At 37.7% G+C, this 19,733-nt stretch overlaps 2 protein-coding genes across 6 annotated transcripts in view; one reads left to right on the top strand and one right to left on the bottom strand.

Moving 5' to 3' along the window:
• The window catches only part of tmem63bb (transmembrane protein 63Bb), a 55,546-nt gene extending 37,935 nt beyond the window's left edge, over positions 1–17,611 (top strand). For 3 of the 4 annotated variants that reach the window (XM_082155804.1, XM_082155802.1, XM_082155805.1), the window contains 8 exons: positions 1,440–1,526; positions 2,358–2,423; positions 3,194–3,356; positions 4,011–4,116; positions 6,345–6,512; positions 10,094–10,209; positions 10,323–10,400; positions 13,032–17,611. In XM_082155804.1, the coding sequence (XP_082011930.1) occupies positions 1,440–1,526; positions 2,358–2,423; positions 3,194–3,356; positions 4,011–4,116; positions 6,345–6,512; positions 10,094–10,209; positions 10,323–10,400; positions 13,032–13,214 (967 nt within the window). In that variant the 3' untranslated portion in view covers positions 13,215–17,611. The remainder of the gene's footprint in view (positions 1–1,439; positions 1,527–2,357; positions 2,424–3,193; positions 3,357–4,010; positions 4,117–6,344; positions 6,513–10,093; positions 10,210–10,322; positions 10,401–13,031) is intronic. The other variant, XM_082155803.1, reaches the window with a different exon arrangement.
• slc29a1b (solute carrier family 29 member 1b) overlaps positions 17,337–19,733 on the bottom strand; it is a 27,241-nt gene continuing 24,844 nt past the window's right edge. For both annotated transcript variants that reach the window (XM_082155919.1, XM_082155918.1), the window contains exons 12-13: positions 19,437–19,636; positions 17,337–18,360 (exon numbers count right to left, since the gene is read on the bottom strand). In XM_082155919.1, the coding sequence (XP_082012045.1) occupies positions 18,249–18,360; positions 19,437–19,636 (312 nt within the window). In that variant the 3' untranslated portion in view covers positions 17,337–18,248. The remainder of the gene's footprint in view (positions 18,361–19,436; positions 19,637–19,733) is intronic.

Here is a 19,733-nt window from a genome sequence, read left to right as displayed (position 1 = left end):
GTCGCATCTCTTCAGCCAGGCATTCATATAATCCTACAGTTCAAACTACAATCCGGCCTCTAGCTCATAAATGCCAGAGGAGAACTGGCCCCCGACTGAGCCTGGGTTCTCCCAAGGTTTTTTTTCTCCATTAGGTCACCTGATGGAGTTTTAGGACACCATTAGGTCACTTGATGAAGTTTTTCGGTTCCTTGCCACTGTTGCCTTTGGCTTGCTCAGTTGGGGATATTTTGGGGATATTTAATTTAATTTTATCAATCAATAAATTCCTCTTGAAACAAACTTTGTTGTATTATTTTAATTTAATACTGTGAAGCTGCTTTGATACAATCTGTATTGTGAAAAGCGCTATACAAATAAACTTGACTTGACTTGACTTGACTTAATACTGCTGATAATTAGTAGGGTAGGCCTCTATGATATTAGACATAGCCTATAATAAAAGATAATGAATTTCAAACCTGAACCAAACATATTTTTATTCAGAGATCAACAGTCTGTCATTAGTCTTTAGTCTGCCACAAAAAACAACATTGAAATCATGAACTCAAATGTCATTGTAAAATTTGAACATTGGGCGCAGGACGACTCGACCTCCACGGACAGTTTTTAATGTTTTATCAGACAATAACTACTCAAGATTTTGCTTTAATATAATTTTCGGGCCGGATTCAGGATTCGGGACAACAGCTTAGATTTTGGGACTGTCGGGAGGTCTGGTCACCCTACATCACTCCCATCCTACAGCAGTGGCATTGCCTCCCTGTTATCTATCGCATTCACTTTCAAATACTTGTCCTAGTTTTAAAGGCTTGTCATGATCTAGTACGCTGAGATCAAGCTCTGAAGTTTAAACTTTCGGTAATAAAAGAGAGCTAACTCTCATCAGAGTATTAGTAGACTGTCTGTTTAATATCTGATAACTCTTTATTGTGATGCTCTTCAACAGACATTATACTGACTATAAGTAACTTTTGCAACTACATGTCAACTTATTCTAACTCTACCAGTCCACTAATACTCTACTAACACTCTAATGAGAGCTAGTAGACATGCAGGTGCAACGTTACTTATAGTCGACAGAATGTGTTAAAGGGACCATCAGAATAAAGTGAACTCAAACTCTCGACTGTCAGGACATTCAGCATTTCTCCCACAACCTCTCCTCCCTCCAGACCTTCAAAACTAATCTCAAGACTCATTTATTTACATTACGCTATCTTAACTAATTATATACTTTAAATTTCAGATCCATGCATGCCTTACTTTTGTTTTCTTTTGTACGTAATATGATCACTGTCTGTCTGCCTGTTCATGTTATTATCCTGATTGTATATCTGTAACTGTTAATATTATGTAAATTGTCCTTGGGTTCTTGAAAGGCTCTATATAAATAAAACGTATTATTATTATTATTAATCTCCTCCTCGTTTCCTCAGGTCGGGGGAGAACCGGACCACCATGCACAAGTGTTACACGTTCCTCATCTTCATGGTTCTCCTGCTGCCGTCTCTGGGTCTCAGCAGGTACACACACGTTCTTCTGTTTGTGATGTCACTAACAGTTTTTCTGCAGAGCCTGTGGAACTGGCTGCTTTATTAGAATCTTAATTTGTATAATTGAATCTTTATTTATATCTGTCTGGAGACTCGTTTGGGAAGCCGCCTCGGGCTCTCAGCCAAACCGTTATATTTCAGATGTGCTGATGCGTTTTTTGCAGAAGCTCTCTTTGTTTTGATTGATTGAACTGTAATTATTTAACATCAGATAGTGCTCTAATACTAGTGCTCTAATACTAGTGCTCTAATACTAGTGCTCTTATACTAGTGCTCTAATACTAGTGCTCTAATACTAGTGCTCTAATACTAGTGCTCTAATACTAGTGCTCTAATACTAGTGCTCTAATACTAGTGCTCTAATACTAGTGCTCTTATACTAGTGCTCTAATACTAGTGCTCTTATACTAGTGCTCTAATACTAGTGCTCTTATACTAGTGCTCTTATACTAGTGCTCTAATACTAGTGCTCTAATACTAGTGCTCTAATACTAGTGCTCTAATACTAGTGCTCTTATACTAGTGCTCTAATACTAGTGCTCTTATACTAGTGCTCTTATACTAGTGCTCTAATACTAGTGCTCTAATACTAGTGCTCTTATACTAGTGCTCTAATACTAGTGCTCTTATACTAGTGCTCTAATACTAGTGCTCTTGTACTAGTGCTCTTGTACTAGTGCTCTTGTACTAGTGCTCTTGTACTAGTGCTCTTCAAAATAAAGGCTTGTTAAAATCACAAACCTCCAAGTATTAAACTGAATGAAACCGTTTCACAGTAGTAAATGTTCTTCTGTGTCTTAGTTTGGACGTTTTCTTCCGCTGGCTGTTCGACAAAAAATTCCTGGCTGATGCCGCTGTCAGATTTGAGTGAGTCAACTATAATTATCTTAATAATTATCTTTTAATTATTCTTATTTCTTTTCATTATTTTAATTTCTTCTATGTAAAGCACTTTGAATTGCCATTGTGTATGAAATGTGCTATATAAATAAACTTGCCTTGCCTTGCCTTGCCTTATCTTATCTTATCTTATCTTTTTATTTATTTATTTATTTATTTATTTATTTTAATTTTTTTTTTTTTTTGTACTTTATTAATTCTTAAACTTTCTTACCAGATATAACAATATATTTAATGTACTTTTTGTATTTAATGTAATTTTATTATTTAAATTTTATTTAAATTTTATTTAATTTATCTTAATTTATCTTAATTTATCTTAATTTATCTTATTTTATCTTATTTTATCTTATTTTATCTTATTGTATCCTTATCTTATCTTATTTTATTTAAAAAATATTTATTTAATTTTGTACTTTATTCATTCTTAAACTTTCTTATATAACAATATATTTAATGTAATTTTTTATTTAATGTAATTTATTTATTATTTTATTAAATTTATTAATGTCTTTTTTTAATTTAATGTAATTTTTTAATTTTTTTAATACATTTTTTATTTTATAAATTTTTTAACTTTCTTCCTAGTTATAGAAATATATTTAAATATTTATATTAATAAACGTATTTTTATATATATATACATACACAAAAGATGCTGTCAGTGTGTTCATAGTTTTGCTGCATATATCTCGAGAGTGCTGATTTATTGCTCCTGATTTTATGGCTGATTTCAGGTGCGTCTTCCTTCCGGATAACGGAGCGTTTTTTGTAAACTACGTCATCGCGTCTGCGTTCATCGGGAACGCTATGGACCTGCTGCGGATCCCAGGTCTCCTGATGTACATGATCCGGCTGTGTTTGGCTCGCTCGGCCGCGGAGAGACGCAACGTCAAACGGGTACAAAAACACACACACACACACACACACACACACACACACACACACACACACACACACACACACACACACACTGACCTTTCAAATTATTCATATGATCGTGTTCCTTATCTTCACACACTTATAGCTTTAGTGTTCAGTTAAATCTGACTAAATGTGTCAGGGTCATGTTTTATTCCAATTATTAAATGCATATAAATATATTAATTATCATTTCTAGATCTAATGCATAAAAAGAAATAGGAAATTATACAGTATTATGCATGAAAAAAAATGGTTTTAGGACCATTTAAAAATACATTTTTTTTATTTCAGCATCAAAAAAGGCAGACCAACAAATACCTCAATGATGCATAAATACTTTACAGTTTAAGTCTTTTTTTATTATAATGTTTTGTGGTATTGTGTAAAATTTGCTCAGTTGTAGTGAAAATAATGTCACAGTGGAAATAATCTTTTCCTTCAAGCAAAACAAAAATCCTTATTTCTTTCTGTTGATGTTGGGATAAAATGTGACTGAAATGGAACATGATTTTGAAAAGTTTTGTGGGATTCATCCTCCCACCAATGAGTTATTTTTACCTGCTGTTCACCTGGATGTTATTCCAGTCTGTGCTGTCTTAAGTTGTGTAACCTGTGTGTGTGTGTGCGCAGCATCAAGCCTATGAGTTTCAGTTCGGGGCCGCCTACGCCTGGATGATGTGCGTTTTCACTGTCGTTATGACGTACAGCATCACCTGTCCAATCATCGTTCCCTTCGGTGAGTGAGACCACACCCACTCCCACATCAGCCCATTCACCAAACCACAGAACGACAGCCAATCAGAGAGAGAGAGAGAGAGAGCCAGATGAGCAACAAGGATGAAAGAGAGAATACAGGGAGAAATGTGTGAATGACACAACTGAAGAACACAAGTGAAGAAGTGTGTGTATCAACAGCGCCCCCTGCTGGCAGAACGTCTACATGCCGTTTTTAACAGTGGAAAAAGCCCAATGCGCCAGCATAGACCACCTGCCTACGCACCGTGTGTGTGTGTGTGTGTGTGTGTGTGTGTGTGTGTGTGTGTGTGTGTGTGTGTGTGTGTGTCAGAATAAATATAGATCCTCCGCCTGCGTTTTTCTCTCCAAAACACACAAACGGGGTGGAAATGCTGCATTTGAACAATAATCTCTTTGTTTTTCTGTGACTGAGCTTTTGTATGCACACATTGTGTCTAGAACTCTCTCAGAAACACACACACACACACACGCGTCCTTCAGCTGGTGTTGCATGACTCATCGGGTCATGGAGGTTCTGTTATGCGGAGGAACAGAACCGGGATAGTTTTATCCGTGTCTGAGCCCACACTGTGAACGCAGACGGAGATGCTCATCTCGGACAGGGTTTAACGTCTGACACGTTGATTAACCTCGTCTGCAAACATGCTGATGTGAAACGCTGCGTCTCAAGCGCTTTCAGCTCGAGAAAGACCTCGTGAGATTAAAATTGTAGTTTTGTGGCTTTTAGTCCATCTTTTAATCCATATAAAAGTTGACAAAATATGATTTTAGTAGATTTATACATTCAGTATTTAAAGGGATACTTCAGGATTTAGCATTAAGCTTTGTATTAGTAGAAAACCTGTAGTATTTTCGAATTACCATGCTTTCCACCCTCATATCCCCCTGAGACAAGAGATTTATGTATTTTTTGTCTGGAAAAAATCCTCCAATGACGCAAAAATCGTCATTTTGCGTCATCTGAGGATTTTCTGGCCAGAGGCTAAAGACTACAGCCAGTAGATGGCGTTGTTCCGCATGTTCTCACCCCGCCCATAGAGGGATCTCACTCACAGAATGTAGACAGTGTCAGCCGTCTTTCTTTGGAAGCTAAGCTAGCAGGCTCTTGTTCTGTGGAGAAAGCTGAATAGTAGGAGAAAGCTGAGTAGTAGGGGTTACCATCCTCCTTTTCCCGGACAGTCCGGCGGGCGAGATCGTTCAAAATGTCCGGGATTCAGCTTTTGCTTTCTGCGGTCGCCATTCATTGTTTACATGCACACCTTTTGTTTCAATCTAACTAAATTCATTCCGATTGGTGAATCTGAATGTAGTGTTTACATGAACGCTAAACAAGTAATCGGTTGATGTGCGTTTTACCATTGCTAAGAAAATTCCCGCTCCTCCGTGAGAGATGCAAGACCCGGCGTGTCTCAGTAATGACGCCACCGGCCTCGCGCCGTTCTCCCGTGGCCGTCAGCCTCGTCCTGCCCGCCACAGTAAACATAATGAATTGCGACTGTAGAACGCAAAAGCCGAATCCCAGACATTTTTGGCGATCTCTAAATCCCTGGCAAACTCATCACGTAGGCTAGCCTAATAGCCTTGTTGTTCAACTGCGCTCTCTTACCGGTAGGCGTGGCCTCCTAGGGCAGCGAAGCAAGTGCATACTGGGAGTTGTTGTCTTTCATCCACATAAGCCAAAAATACATTTTCTGGCTTTTCTCAGTCTAGAAAGCTCCAAATTCAAAAATTTCTTCACATTTCTTCTACTTAAATGACCTATTTTAAATACACATTCATCTTCCCAGAGCTGAAGTATCCCTTTAAGATCCATTTGACACATCTCATTTGCATAGATTTGGGGAAATGTGATTTTTCTTATAAAAATTGCAATTAAAAAAGTGATTTTTAAAATTATTATAATTATTTAAAGCTCCAGATTTGCATATACATACAATAGCAATTTCTTATTGTTTAATATTTTTATTTAGTAGTAATAATTATTTTTTATATATATATATATATATATATATATATATATATATGTATATGAGTTTGGGTGGTGCTAAATGCTATCAACCAATTACATCACAACCCACTTTTTGAACGATCCAATCAGTTCCTCCCTACATATTCACTCATAAATGCGTCTTATTACAGGAGTTAAATGTGTTGATGATTCTGCCAGAACAGCATGTAGTGATGTAGTGTGTGTGTGTGTGTGTGCAGGACTGATGTACATGCTCCTGAAGCACCTGGTGGACAGGTACAACATGTACTACGCTTACCTGCCGTCTAAACTGGACAAGAAGATCCACTCCGGAGCTGTCAATCAGGTGGTGGCGGCTCCGATCCTGTGCCTCTTCTGGCTGCTGTTCTTCTCCACCGTGAGGACAGGTGTGTGTGTGTGTGTGTGTGTGTGTGTGTGTGCATTTAACATTTACATTTAATCGTTTAGCAGATGCTTTTATCCAAAGCGACTTACAACTGATGAGAACAATAGAAGCAATCAGACCAACAAGAGGGCAACAGTATTCAAGTCTCAGTTACTGTCAATCATTTTACTGTCATTTTACAGTACACTAATAAAAAAATAAAAAAATTGCACATTTTTGTATTTTTATCAGAAAAAACAAAACCTAGAATAGAAAAGGTAAGTGCTTGTATTAATTGTTTGCTAGCGAACATACACTAAAATATAGTTCTTTAAGTAGAAGATGACTGCGGGTGAACAGAGAAAAGCAGATATCACGATACTTTCCACAGTTTAATGATCACAGTACATTCAGACAATTGTTTTGTATTACAAGTTTTCTGAAATGTTGTTTAAATATGCATTCATTTGCATAAATTTCCAGAACAGAAATCTGTACATTTGAATAAATCAGGTTATTTCATTTGGGTGACGTATTCAAAAGTTTTTACTGAGGGGATTTGATTTTTGATTTCTCTTTTATCACTCCATGAATCAGAAAACACTGTCAGCCGTCTTCAGTGTCACATGATCCTTCAGAAATCATTCTAATATGATGATTTGATGCTCAAGAGAAGTTTATTATTATTATTATTATTATTACCAGATTATTATAAAAAATTTAAGAAATCAATACGTTTATTCAGCAAGGACGCATTCAATTGATCAAAAGTGACAGTAAAGACATTTATAATGTTACAAAAGATTTCAAATAAATGAAATAGAACTTTCAAATTATCAAACAATCCTGAAAAAAAAAAAAATGTGTTCAACATTGATAATAATAATGAATGGTTTTTGAGCGATCGTGTGACACTGAAGACTGGAGTAATGATGCGGAAAATTCAGCTTTGATCACAGGAATAAATTATATAATATATTCAAATAGAAAAGTTATTTTTAATGGTCATAATATTTCACAATATTACTGTTTTTTTTTTTTTTTTTTTATCAACTAAATGCAGCCTTGGTGAGCAGAAGAGACTCTAAGAGACTTAGAAACATTAAAAATCATACCGATCCCAAACTTTTGAATGGAAGTGTGTGTCAGACCTTTTATTGGACGTATCCTCCTTTACCCCGTTGAGACGTGCCTGTACAAGCAGCTGTAAGAGCTGTGATGTTTGAGTGTTGAGGGAGACGTGACGTGAGAAAGAGGTTGTTTGGGAATATGCTTTATTTTTCTAATTCCACTAGATGTGCAGAAACTACATCCTGCGACTTTAGGGCCTATTGTGTTTACAAGCATTAAGGCCCGTTCACACCAAGGACGATAACGATAAAGATATAGTTCTAAAACTCTTTCTCAATCCACCTTGTTCCTGCGCCCCATGATGCTTTGCGCAAATTATGGGTGTAACTTCCGTTAAGCTGTAAACCATCAGTGAAACGCTCGCTCTATGAACACAATACGTTAAATAAGTGTCACAATGAGATGACATTATTCTACTCACCCTTCAACCATCCAACATTAGAAGGACATTTAAAAGTGTAAAAGCATCAACAAGGTTCTTTCAACAGACCAAATAACCCCAAAAGCGCGTAATATGTAGTAATATATCTCTGTATTATGTAACTTATGTTGCCTTAATAAAAAAATGTTCCTTAACTTCAGCATTACGGATTTCTGTCATTTTGACAGATTATAAATTGCATTTTCCTGTGAAAACAAACCTGGAAAGAGACGTGAGGATCTGAGGAGAATAACGAGAGATTCTTCGTGCATTCCAGTGAATTATTAATGGAATATATCGTACATTAAATCCGGGAGAACAGAGCACAGATGTGCAGTTTATGTTGTCCTTTTTCATACTTTTACTGCGGATTGCAACGGGAAAAAAGAAAATAATCACGAGGAAAAGAGAGAGCGACTTGTTATATTCTTGTTATAACATCACGTTAAAACACCAAGTATAACGTTATTCTCATGATGTCTGAAAATAAATCGTGAAGGAAAATTGACGGATCAGCTTTATTTGTAGGGAAACCTTATGATTTGAAATGATTTGTTTCAGCCTTTTTGAATGGAAGTTCCCCAAACCGGAAGTGCTTCCCATAATTCAAAGGTCGTCAGGAATAAGGTGGATATTAAAGAATAGCAGAGTTCACACCACAGCTATAACGATATAGAGAAACGATATAGTTGGGATCACTTTCGGAACGATTATTATATATTTTTTTTTCAGCTGTTGAATGATAAAACACTGACAGCCAATCAGAATCCATTCTAATTTAAGGGCTCACGAATTTAAAATTCTTGAATGATAAAACACTGACAGCCAATCAGAATCCATTCTAATTTAAGGGCTCACGAATTTAAAATTCTTGAATGATAAAACACTGACAGCCAATCAGAATCCATTCTAATTTAAGGGCTCGTGAATTTAAAATTCTTGAAAAACATAGCATTCTGAGGACATCTGCTGGTTAAAGCCACATTGATGCAACAAGAGCAGGAAAAACATGTTTTGATTTGATTTGATTTGATTTGATTTGATTTGATTTATTAGACAAAATAATAGTGAAAAATACACTCATTTGTCAAGGATAACACAAAGTTTAAACAAAACTTATTTCCATTTAGTTGGGGGCCTTAAATAAATGGGTCATTTCGCGCAAACCCCTTATTCCTCCAATACCAATATGGCCACTGTCCAAAAAAGCAGTTTTGGCTGTAGTATGGGGCCTTACGCCCCATTGTTCGCGCAAATTCATCTACAAGCACCAAATTTGGCACGGATGCCATACTGAAATGGTTTAGCCAAAATCCAATATGGCCGCTGCCTGAAAGGGATTCGGCTATATCTATAGCTTTTGAGCCAGATGAGATACAAATACAAACTTGATGTCTATTTTACCTTTTTTGACCATGGGAAACCCCTAGGAATACTTACATTTATGATTGGGTATATCAGGACCCCCCAAAATTCCCTTAGTTCAATATGGCGCTGTCCGAAAAAGGGTTTTGGCTACAAATTTTGAACCAAATGCACTACAAATGAGGATGTGGTGTCTATTTTTTGTTAATTATAACTAATTGTGGTCCTTGATGTAAAGCACAACTTCACTCCTAGAGACAGGTTGTTTTGGCTCTGCATACTGTTATACTTACAACACTACAATAAGAACACACATTTCCAATATATGCATCACAATTAAACATCCACCCAAAAACATTAATACAAATGAATCACTAAAACAACTTATCTATTAGCCAACTTTTAACTTTCATACTAAAACCAGCCATATTTGACATACTCTTTACATCTAGATGTTCAGTGACGTTCTACACACTTTGAAACCGCAGCGCGCCTGCTTAGAATAAACAGACCGTAGTCGTTCGCTGGCGTGGATGCAAATATAGTTATCGTTCTTGGTGTGAACGGCCCTTTAGTCTGAGGTTTTATCATCATCATCCTGGATTACCTGTGGAATGTGATCATGTGACTGACCACAGGTGAAGCATGAGTTATGTTTTACTGATGTGCCATTTCTCATTTCTCAGGGTTTTCGACCCCAACTTCCATGTTCACCTTCGTGGTGCTGATCATCACCATCGTGGTGTGCCTGTCGCACGTCTGTTTCGGGCACTTTAAATACCTCAGCGCACACAACTACAAGGTACGAGTTGCGGTCCTGCAGGTACGAGCTCTCGGGTCCAGTCCACGGGCGGCTCAGGTACGCTCACCTGTTCTCCCGCAGAAACACTCACATGACCTCGCCTCTCGTTTCAGATCGACACCAAGGACACCGACGTGGACGGAGTGGAGAACGGACGTCCTGCCAGATCTTCACCTTCCAACAAATCTCAGGTACGTTTCACTGAGTACCCATTATACCTCAGAAGGGTTTATCTAACTCAGTTTTTGTCATGAAGATAGTCTCAGATGCTGACATGGCTTTAAAAAGCGATATTAAAACAACACTTATGTTTGTCATGGTTTATTCAACCATAAACAGGCATTCTCTATGATTCTTAGACAACATCAAGGTCTCCAAATTAAGACGATTAAGCACATGTAACCCTTTCTTTTCCAATTATCCATAGCCCACTTAAAATAAAAACATGTTAAGGATAAGCTGCATTACTCATATTGTAATTCATATCTCATAATGCATATTTTAATCGGCCCTATCCCTGAACGAGGCGTGTTTTTCAGCATTATTGGAAAGGGTGATTGATTGATTGATTGATTGATTGATTTTATTTATGGATCAAACCGGTACAAAACGAAGAAACAGTAATCCAAAAGGATAACATGCAAAAGTAAAAATACTTATTTCCAGCATGGTCCTTGGTGTTACACACAGTTAAACAATAAACAGAAAACACAGTAGACAAGAGGAGGGTAAAAAAAAAAAAAAACATCACATAAAAATAAATAAATAAATAAATAAAAAACACTGTAAAGACTCTGCAAATTATCAATAACTAATTTACCCTGTCCCATAAATGTTTTTTGACCTGTGATTTAAAAATTCCTCTTGATGATAGGAGTTTTGTAACAGTAGGCAAACTATTCCATGCCATGATACCAGTATAAAAAAAAGAATTTTTAATTGCATTTGTAGCTCTAGGAACTATGCAAGAGCGGATGCTGGCCCTAGTATTATAGCCATGCTGCGTATGGACCATGTTTACATTAGAGCATAAATATTTGGGGGCATGACCATTAACAATGTTAAACATATGATTTAACTTAAGTTGTTCTACTCTTAGATGTACAGGTAGTAGACCAGCTCTTGTAAACTCCTCCCTACCTATATGAGTACGGGAGGGTACTTTTAATAGGTACCGAATAACATTGTTTTGTAGCACTTGGAATTTGTTTTTAAATTTCGCAGTTAACTCAGAAAACCATGCAGAGCAAGCAAAATCTACCTGGCATTGAATCAGTGTTGATGCCAATAATTTCTTTACAGAGGAATCAAAAATCTTTGTCTTACGATATAAAAACTTTAACTTACAGGCACATTTGGCTAAAACCTTTGCTGCAATGGCTTCACCTTTAAGTGATTGATCCAATGTTAGACCCAAATATGTAACACTTGATTTGGATACAATTTCAAACCCATTACACATCACCTTTAAAGTATTTGATTTTGCTAGTTTTCTTTTTGTACCAAACAAAATTGATTCAGTCTTGCCCAGATGCATAGAGAGCTTATTGTCTACCAGCCACTGGCTGACAGACTCAAGCTCTATGTCAAGAGTATTTTCAATGTCTTTAACATTACACCCTGGGACAAGTAAAACCGAATCATCAGCATATAATAGCAACTTGCACCGTACCGCAGCTGATAAGTCATTTATATATACTAAAAATAACAGGGGCCCCAGGATCGAACCTTGCGGCACCCCGCATGTTATACTCTGTGTGTCAGAGAGGGTCCCCTCAACATCACAGACCTGGGTCCTGTCTGTTAAGAAAGAAGTGAACCATATGAGTGCAGAGTCACTAAAACCCATGCACTGTAATTTAGAAATCAAAATCTTATGGTTCACAGTGTCGAATGCTTTTTGCAGGTCAAGTAATAGCATGCCAACATAATTTCCTCGATCAAAATTCTGTCGCACATAATCAAAAAGGTGAATGAGACAGGTGTCGGTAGAATATGCAGCTCTAAAGCCAGACTGGAGCTCATATAATAAATCATGCCTGATGAAATACTCCTCCACCTGCTCATACACAAGACGCTCAAAAATCTTTGATACAGCTGACAGGATTGATACTGGCCTATAATTTCCAACATCAGCTCTGCTACTTTTCTTAAAAAGAGGAACCACTCTGGGTGTCGCTTTAAAGACATTCAGGACATCAATCTGACATTCAATCTGTGTCTTTTCAGGTTGTTCAGTAATGCAATTTAATGAAGGAATGAATTATTCATTCTCTTTCAGAGCTCAACAATTGTTTAGTTTTTTTCGTGTCAAAGTAGTAATTTCACAAATATTCTCACTACACTGTATTTTGCATTCGGCACCGTGTGTAAAGATCCTATATGTGCTGATTTATGTATTATCTCTCTGAGCTCATACTGTTAATAATCAGCCTGTTTGGAGATATAATAAGAGAAAGAATCTAATGAAACGAGTCGTTTCTTTCCTAGAAGTGTGCAAAGTCTGCTCTTGTAAAGATCTGCATTAGATTAAGTGTCTGTATCTGCACGTCTCAAACGCTGGAGGATGTTCAGTCATGAGACTCTAGATGGCGTATTAGGGTGATGGTCCTTTACATGCAATCACATCATCATTACCGTATGGCTCATGCTGATTGGCTGATCCGGCAGCCAATGAGATGCTTGCTCTGCATTTAAACAGTCTGATTCAGTTACCAAAACTTATATTAACTGATCAAAGATAATTCTGTTTTGCATAAATATTGTTAATGACAAACAAATTGACCTTTTTATGACCAGTGCCTGTTTTTCCTCGTCCACAGCAGATGTACATCGCCCAGGTCCTGCAGGACCCAAACTCCGACGAGACCGGCGCAGGCAGTGGAGAGGACGACGGTCAAGGGTCCTCGCAGGACGAGGAGATGATCAACGGAGGAAACAGCCTGAACGAGGCCGACTTCCAGTCCGGAGAGGACAGTCTCATCGCCAACGAAGTCCACCAGTAACGGGAGAGAGAGAGAGAGAGAGAGGGGAGGATGACAGCATAAGAAAAGAAGAAGCAAACAGAAGTGTTTCGTCCCCGTCGAACGCTGAATTTACCGGATGTTTGTCGGCTCAAAACATCAGCACCTTAGAAACCCTCATCTGCCAAAACACTTGAACACAGACTGTACATAAGCACACGCGCTCGCACACATCGATGCCAACACGCTTCGTCATGTGCATGAACGCTCGTTTGGAGGGTCCAAACCCAATCAAATCCAATCGGAACCAAGCCTTCCTGGATTTCCCCTTTCGTAAAGGTCCATGAATATGTCCCAGTTTGGTTTGCATACCCATAAGCCTCAGGAAAAGGAAAAGGAACGGTGAAAAGAAAGCTCTCCTCTTTCTTATCTCGGAAGCATCCCATGGTTCGCCTTAACAGCGATAGCATTCCTAGTCGGCTGTTTGTTTTTCTTCTCCTTTGCCTAAACGATTGGATTTCATCTGGTTTTCCCAAAGGAAACGTGCAATAGTGAGAGCGTAGAGGAATCGCGACCCATTTAAACGCCACAATTCGGCTTGAGACGCGTTGGCTTTGACGGACTGCGTTCACTGTACAGTATTCTGCCAGAACACTACGAGACTGACTGAACTTCTCCCGATGTACAGTATTTCCAGAGATGCGCCGTGTTGTCATTGAATGGCCCATATTCGTACTTTTTTGTTTTGTTTTTTTGGGGGGGGTATTTTAAATGCGAATTTTGCCTTTACAACCTTTAATGGATGTGTTTGTATGCCTGCAACGGAGCACCGAAGTTCTCGTCCTCGTAGAAACCGATCAGCGATGGAGAATCAGTCGTTGGCGTACCGAATGCGATCGAATGTTCGTTTAGAAACCGCGTTCCTGTAGACTGGATAGTTTAAACAAGGACAGCCTGTGCCTGCTTTTGTACGGAGAAATCGAGAGTAGAACGCCATTGAAACGCATTTCGCAAGTCGTTTTTTTTTTTTCTTCTCGTTGTGTGGTTAAACCTTGCGAGGTCGATCTAATCCAAGTACTAATTCTACGAGAAATGTAGCGTTTGATTTGACTGTCGATACGAAGCAGTTTCAGTACTGAGATAAATGATAATGATAACGCAAAAGACTTGCAATAAACCCCAAGATGAGAAAACACATAATTATAATCAAGTGAAGAATTATCCAGCTTATCTTCGGGGTTTGTTTGTAACCGACTAAACACATTTAAATCCGTCTGAAATCCCAGGTTTCTATTGGCCGTTCACAGAAGCCAATCATGAGTGGCGTATTGTCAATATAAGACCGTTTTCTTCCAGCAAACTAATCCTGAAGGGATTAAAGTGCGTGTCAACAACATATACAAACTTTTTCAGTACATGTCAGACTTTAGTACAGGACGCCGAACCGAAACACTCAACAACATCATCATTCATGAGACGCGAGCGCGAGTGTGAATCAACACACAGTTGAGAGAATCATCAGCTGGTGTTTCATGAGTGAATGAGTACTTGAGTGAAATGAATCATGACATCTGATCAGACTTCTGTCTGTATTATTGTTATTATTACTCCAGTTTTTGATGTCCTCATACCCGCTGCTGATCATAGTTCCTCTAGATTGATGTGCCAGATGTGAACGGGATCCAGTCTGACGTCTGTTTACTGAGAGTGAAGTGAGATTTGGTTTTTGTTACTGTATTCTCTGGATGAATCCGTCAGCGGTTTGCATCAGGAACACGTACGATTATCTGGATCGACTGGTACTAAAATGGCGCAAAGTAACGTGAGAATTGAAATCGAACAGCCTCAGGTGTTCTTTTATTTTCCGAAAGACAAAAAAATGTTTACATCCGTGTCTTTGTCATCTGTCTTTTTTCTTTACTCGTTTTCCTTCGTTTCTCATCGATGAAGACACAAAGAGTAACCTATGAAAGCTTCACGCTGGAGATACTGACGTCAATTTGTGTCTGTCCGTGTTTTTGGAGATCGTCGATGATGATGATGATGTGTGTGTGTGTGTGTGTGTGTGTGTGTGTGTGTGTGTGACGTGAACATGAGCTGGATTTGTATATCCAAATTAAGGCCATTTCTTCGTTTCCGAACTGTCCCGTTTTTTAGGGGTTCCTCACCTGCTTCTTATTGAGTTAATGACGTGAAGGTCTCTTCAGCATTTGGCGGTGAAGTAAAGAGCGGTGCGGGTATTTTTGTAATATTGTACTGTTTGGAGATGCAAATGTTCAGCCTGTTGAAGTATTTGATACTAGTAATGTATTAAAGCTAGCTGTCGCTCAATGGATTTTTAATATATCATGACTTTGTTTTATAAGCTAAACATTTAAGTTCTGAAGTGCAGAGCTGTGCGTTATGCAAGAATGAATTACAGGATGATGTTTGTACAAACCTTGATTCCCAGCACAGTTCTGATGCCGATGTACAGTGTGTTTGAGCCGTTTCTGTTCTTGTGTTCTGCTCATCGCTGTAGAAGTAGACCAACAGCTCTAGAACCCGTGTGAGATTTCTTTTAAACTTTTTCTGTCTAAAGGTTGTCCTTATGGTGAAAGCATTTGTCATCTTCAGTTTCTTAATCAATAAAAGTTGGTATTCATTCTGTGCACTTGCTGTGTGTTGTGTCGGTCAGGAGGAGGCGCTGCTGCGGCGTCACTCACTAAAACGTTTTGCTGTTGCATAAACACAAGTCTCCCTGTGGTGAACATCCAGCTTTTAATGTTGTTTATGTGTCTATGTGGTGTTTTTAATATGCTTTAAGACAAACCATGTGTAAGTTCATAAGTCGACACCATTGCTGAGTATTTCCTCCTTAAAACTGCAGTGAACCAAAGACAGTCTCAAACACACGCTTTGAAATCGCTGGTGTTTCTGACGTCACAAACTACCTTGTAACCAATCAGATCAACGTGTGATCGTCAACCAGTGGATCTCTGAGTGAGTGAGTGAGTGGAGGCGGGGCTCATTTGCATATTCATAGAAACGTGCATACTAAATGAGGTGGTGTCGAGTTACATTCAAGCTGTTTTAAGGCTTGAAGATTTTTTTTCAAGGAAAAAAACTTTTAAATATGTAATTTTGGTGATCAAAGATGAGTTTTAAGGGATAAAAGTATTGACTAAAGGGGGACTTTAATAACTAGTTTAACCAAATAGCAAGTTAATCAGTCTTTTCGGTATAGATCTTAGATTTAAAGTTGTGAACAGTCTTGCATAATTTTTCATATTTAGCTATTTTGTATACTTTAGTTTTATTAGTATCTTTCGATTGCAGGTGATATGGGTGAATGGTGTAAAAACTTTAACTAATAGAAATCACCAATTCTTCCCCAGTTAATTAATCACTGTATTTTAAGACAAGTGAGTTTTCTGAAATATTATGTTTAAAATATGCGGTAACACTTTAGGGTCCAATTCTCACTATTAACTAGTTGTTTATTAGCATGCATATTACTAGTAAATTCACTGTTTATTAAAGCACATATTAATACCGTATTCTGCATAATCATATTCTATACCCCTTAATCCTACCACTACCTAAATGTAACTATTAATAATCTGAAATTAGAGAAGTTTGAGGCATAAATCAGTTAATAATGAGAATTGGACCCTAGACTAAAGTGTGACCGAATATGCAAATAAAGCATTATCTAATAAATATGCACTAATTTGCATGCATTTCCACAGAAATCTCAGCATTCTTGTTTTACAGATTGCCTTTCTCACAGATGTGCAATATTGGAGCAGTTGTTGCTTTAGTAACATTGAGTGTTTGCGAGTTGAGCAGTTTCACTGTAACTTCCCCTTGCGCCTGTCATCAGTTTTCTTCTCTTTCTGATAGACTGACACACCACATGCATGCCAGGTTTCGTCTGAGCTGAACGTTACAACATTCGGTTTCAACCTCAGACGACACGTGTCTCTCCACCAAACACCTGATTAGCAGAAGTGCAGTTGCAATCTCATATCAGTCCGGCTGTTTGTCTCTCAGAAACAGAAACTTTTTATAGATAAAATGCCCATTCTGTGTTTAATCTTAAGCTCAAAACTATTGCATTTTTTTTCTGTACTTTTAGGGGGTTTGTTGCAACCAAGACAAACACAAGAATAGAGATCAATGTAGAAGCAAACAAGTTTTTATTAATAATAAAGCATATCATATTTGCCACTTTGGTGTCTCGTCTTACAAAGAGTAATGTAGTGTAGAGGGAAAAAATGTATTTATTAGCCTATAGTACGAGGTAGAGCTGGTTTGATCGTCTGCGCTTAAAACTTTAAAACTTCACATTGATGTTTTTATACAAGTTAAATACTATAATATCATAATGCATTTCACCTTCATCTGATTATTAAAAATGGCTACAATACAATATGTGCCTTATATATATATATATACTTCTATAAAGAAAAAGAAAAGAAAAAGGTATTTGAATATTATAAAAATGACACGGTTTCATCTTAAATGTTTAAGGAAGAAGTGAAAAAAAACTTGCAATCAATTTGAAGAAATACTATTCATTTAAAATGTTAAAACAACGATATTCTTAAACAATAACAATAGTAGTAATACTAATATACACTACCGTTCAAGAGTTTTTGAACGAGTCTCTCCTGCTCATCAAGGCTGCATTAATCTGACCAGAAAATACAGTAAAAACAGTTAAATATTATTACAATTTAAAATGGCAGTTCTCTATTTGAATATATTATAAATAGTAATTTATTCCAGTGATGCAAAGCAACATTTCTGATTGTGAGTTTTTCAGGATTCTTTGATGAATGGAAAGTTCAAAAGAACAACGTTTATTTGAAATCGAATCTTTGTAACATTATAAATGTCTTTACTGTCACTTTTGATCAATTTAATGTGTCCTTGAATAAAAGCATTCATTTCTCCCCCTGTGAACGGTAGCGTCAGCTTTAAGTTCTTTATATAATGTGCAGTGAGAGTTTACTGAGAGTCTCATCCGGTGGGATCTCTGAGGATCAGGTCTGGCTCGGGACGCTGGATCGGTCTCTTCTGTGCGTATCTTCAGACGAGCGCACGGAACAGGAACGACAGAGACGCTCCGAGAGCCAGGCCGAGAGACAGGAAGAAGGCCATGATCGCTCCGGCGGTCTCCGCCTCGTTCGGGTCCACTTTCCTGAGACAAACACAAGAGATCCGCTCAGACGTGACTGGGTCTATTAGGAGATTGTTGGATTAACTTAAGTTTGCTGTTTTTATTCTAAATGACTTGTCAGTGCACATCGTTATTGTGATAATAATCTTGAATCAGAATAAGTTCCTCTTGCAGTATCTCTTCTCTTCTCTGATGATGTGGGCGGGGCAACCTGTCACTCACAAGCGATCAGCCAATAGCAAACCACAACCATCCAATCAGTTCACCACAGATACAACCAAGCCCCGCCCACATTTGTTCTTGTGATGTGACGTAAATGTGATGTGTAAATGATGATTGAGTCAAACACAGTGGTTCTCAAGCGAGGCGCCTCAAGGTGATTTAAAATAAGCTAAGAAAACTAAAATGCAAGTAATTTATAATGGGTTTTTAATTCAACCCCATAGAAAATCTGTGATTTCTAGACCTGGAAGAAGTTATGGAAATTCATACAATCTTAAAATGCCATTTTTCTATCGTGTAGATTTCATTATTTTAATTTATGGACAAGTTATGGATAAGTTTGAGAACCAATGGTTTAATTATAACTTAATTACACTTTACAATAAAGTCCCATTAGTTAATGCATTAACTAACAGTGAGTGATACATTTGTTACAGTATTGTAACAAATGCTGTTTTTACAATATTAAAGTATATTGTAAAGTATATAATTTTACAATATTACAGTATTAAACCATGTCAGTGTTTGTTAATAAAAATAAATAAAACTCTTCGTCGTTAGTTTATGGTAGCTCTATTATATAATATTAGTAGATTGCTTTTATTACTGAATTGATAAATGTTGAAATTAAGATTTTTAGTTACACTTTATTTTAAGGTGTCCGTATTAATTTAAGTACTGAGTAATAATAATGAACTTCATGTAGGTTGTGGCTTAGGGTTAGTTGCATGTAATTAAGTACAATTTATAGAAATGACCATAGTGACTACATGTGTAACAAGGACACTGTAAAATAAAGTACTACTAATGTCCTAAAGTGTTGCATTGCGTGTTCTTTCAGGAGCACGTGTCCTGATAAATGAGGATCGACTCACTTGGGTCCGAAGCACATGCACAGACTGGCCAGATATCCGTTGGAGAAGGCAAAGAGGATCATGAAGGCGATGAACCAGCCGTCGTGTGTGAAGTAGACGGGCAGATTGACACGAGGCTGGACGTTACACAGCATGAAGAGCGGGACGAATAACACACGCGCCAATATCAGACCCGGCAGCAGCTTACTGTCTTTACCAGGCTGAGCGAGAGACACAGAGAGAGAGAGAGAGACACAGAGAGAGACACAGAGAGAGACAGAGAGAGAGAGAGAGAGACACAGAGAGAGAGAGAGAGAG

Source organism: Leuciscus leuciscus, assembly GCF_965113295.1.
Source record: "Leuciscus leuciscus genome assembly, chromosome: 23".
NCBI lineage: Eukaryota > Metazoa > Chordata > Actinopteri > Cypriniformes > Leuciscidae > Leuciscus > Leuciscus leuciscus.
The sequence above is the reverse complement of the archived record's forward strand: the minus strand, read 5'-3'. Positions and strand labels throughout refer to the sequence as shown.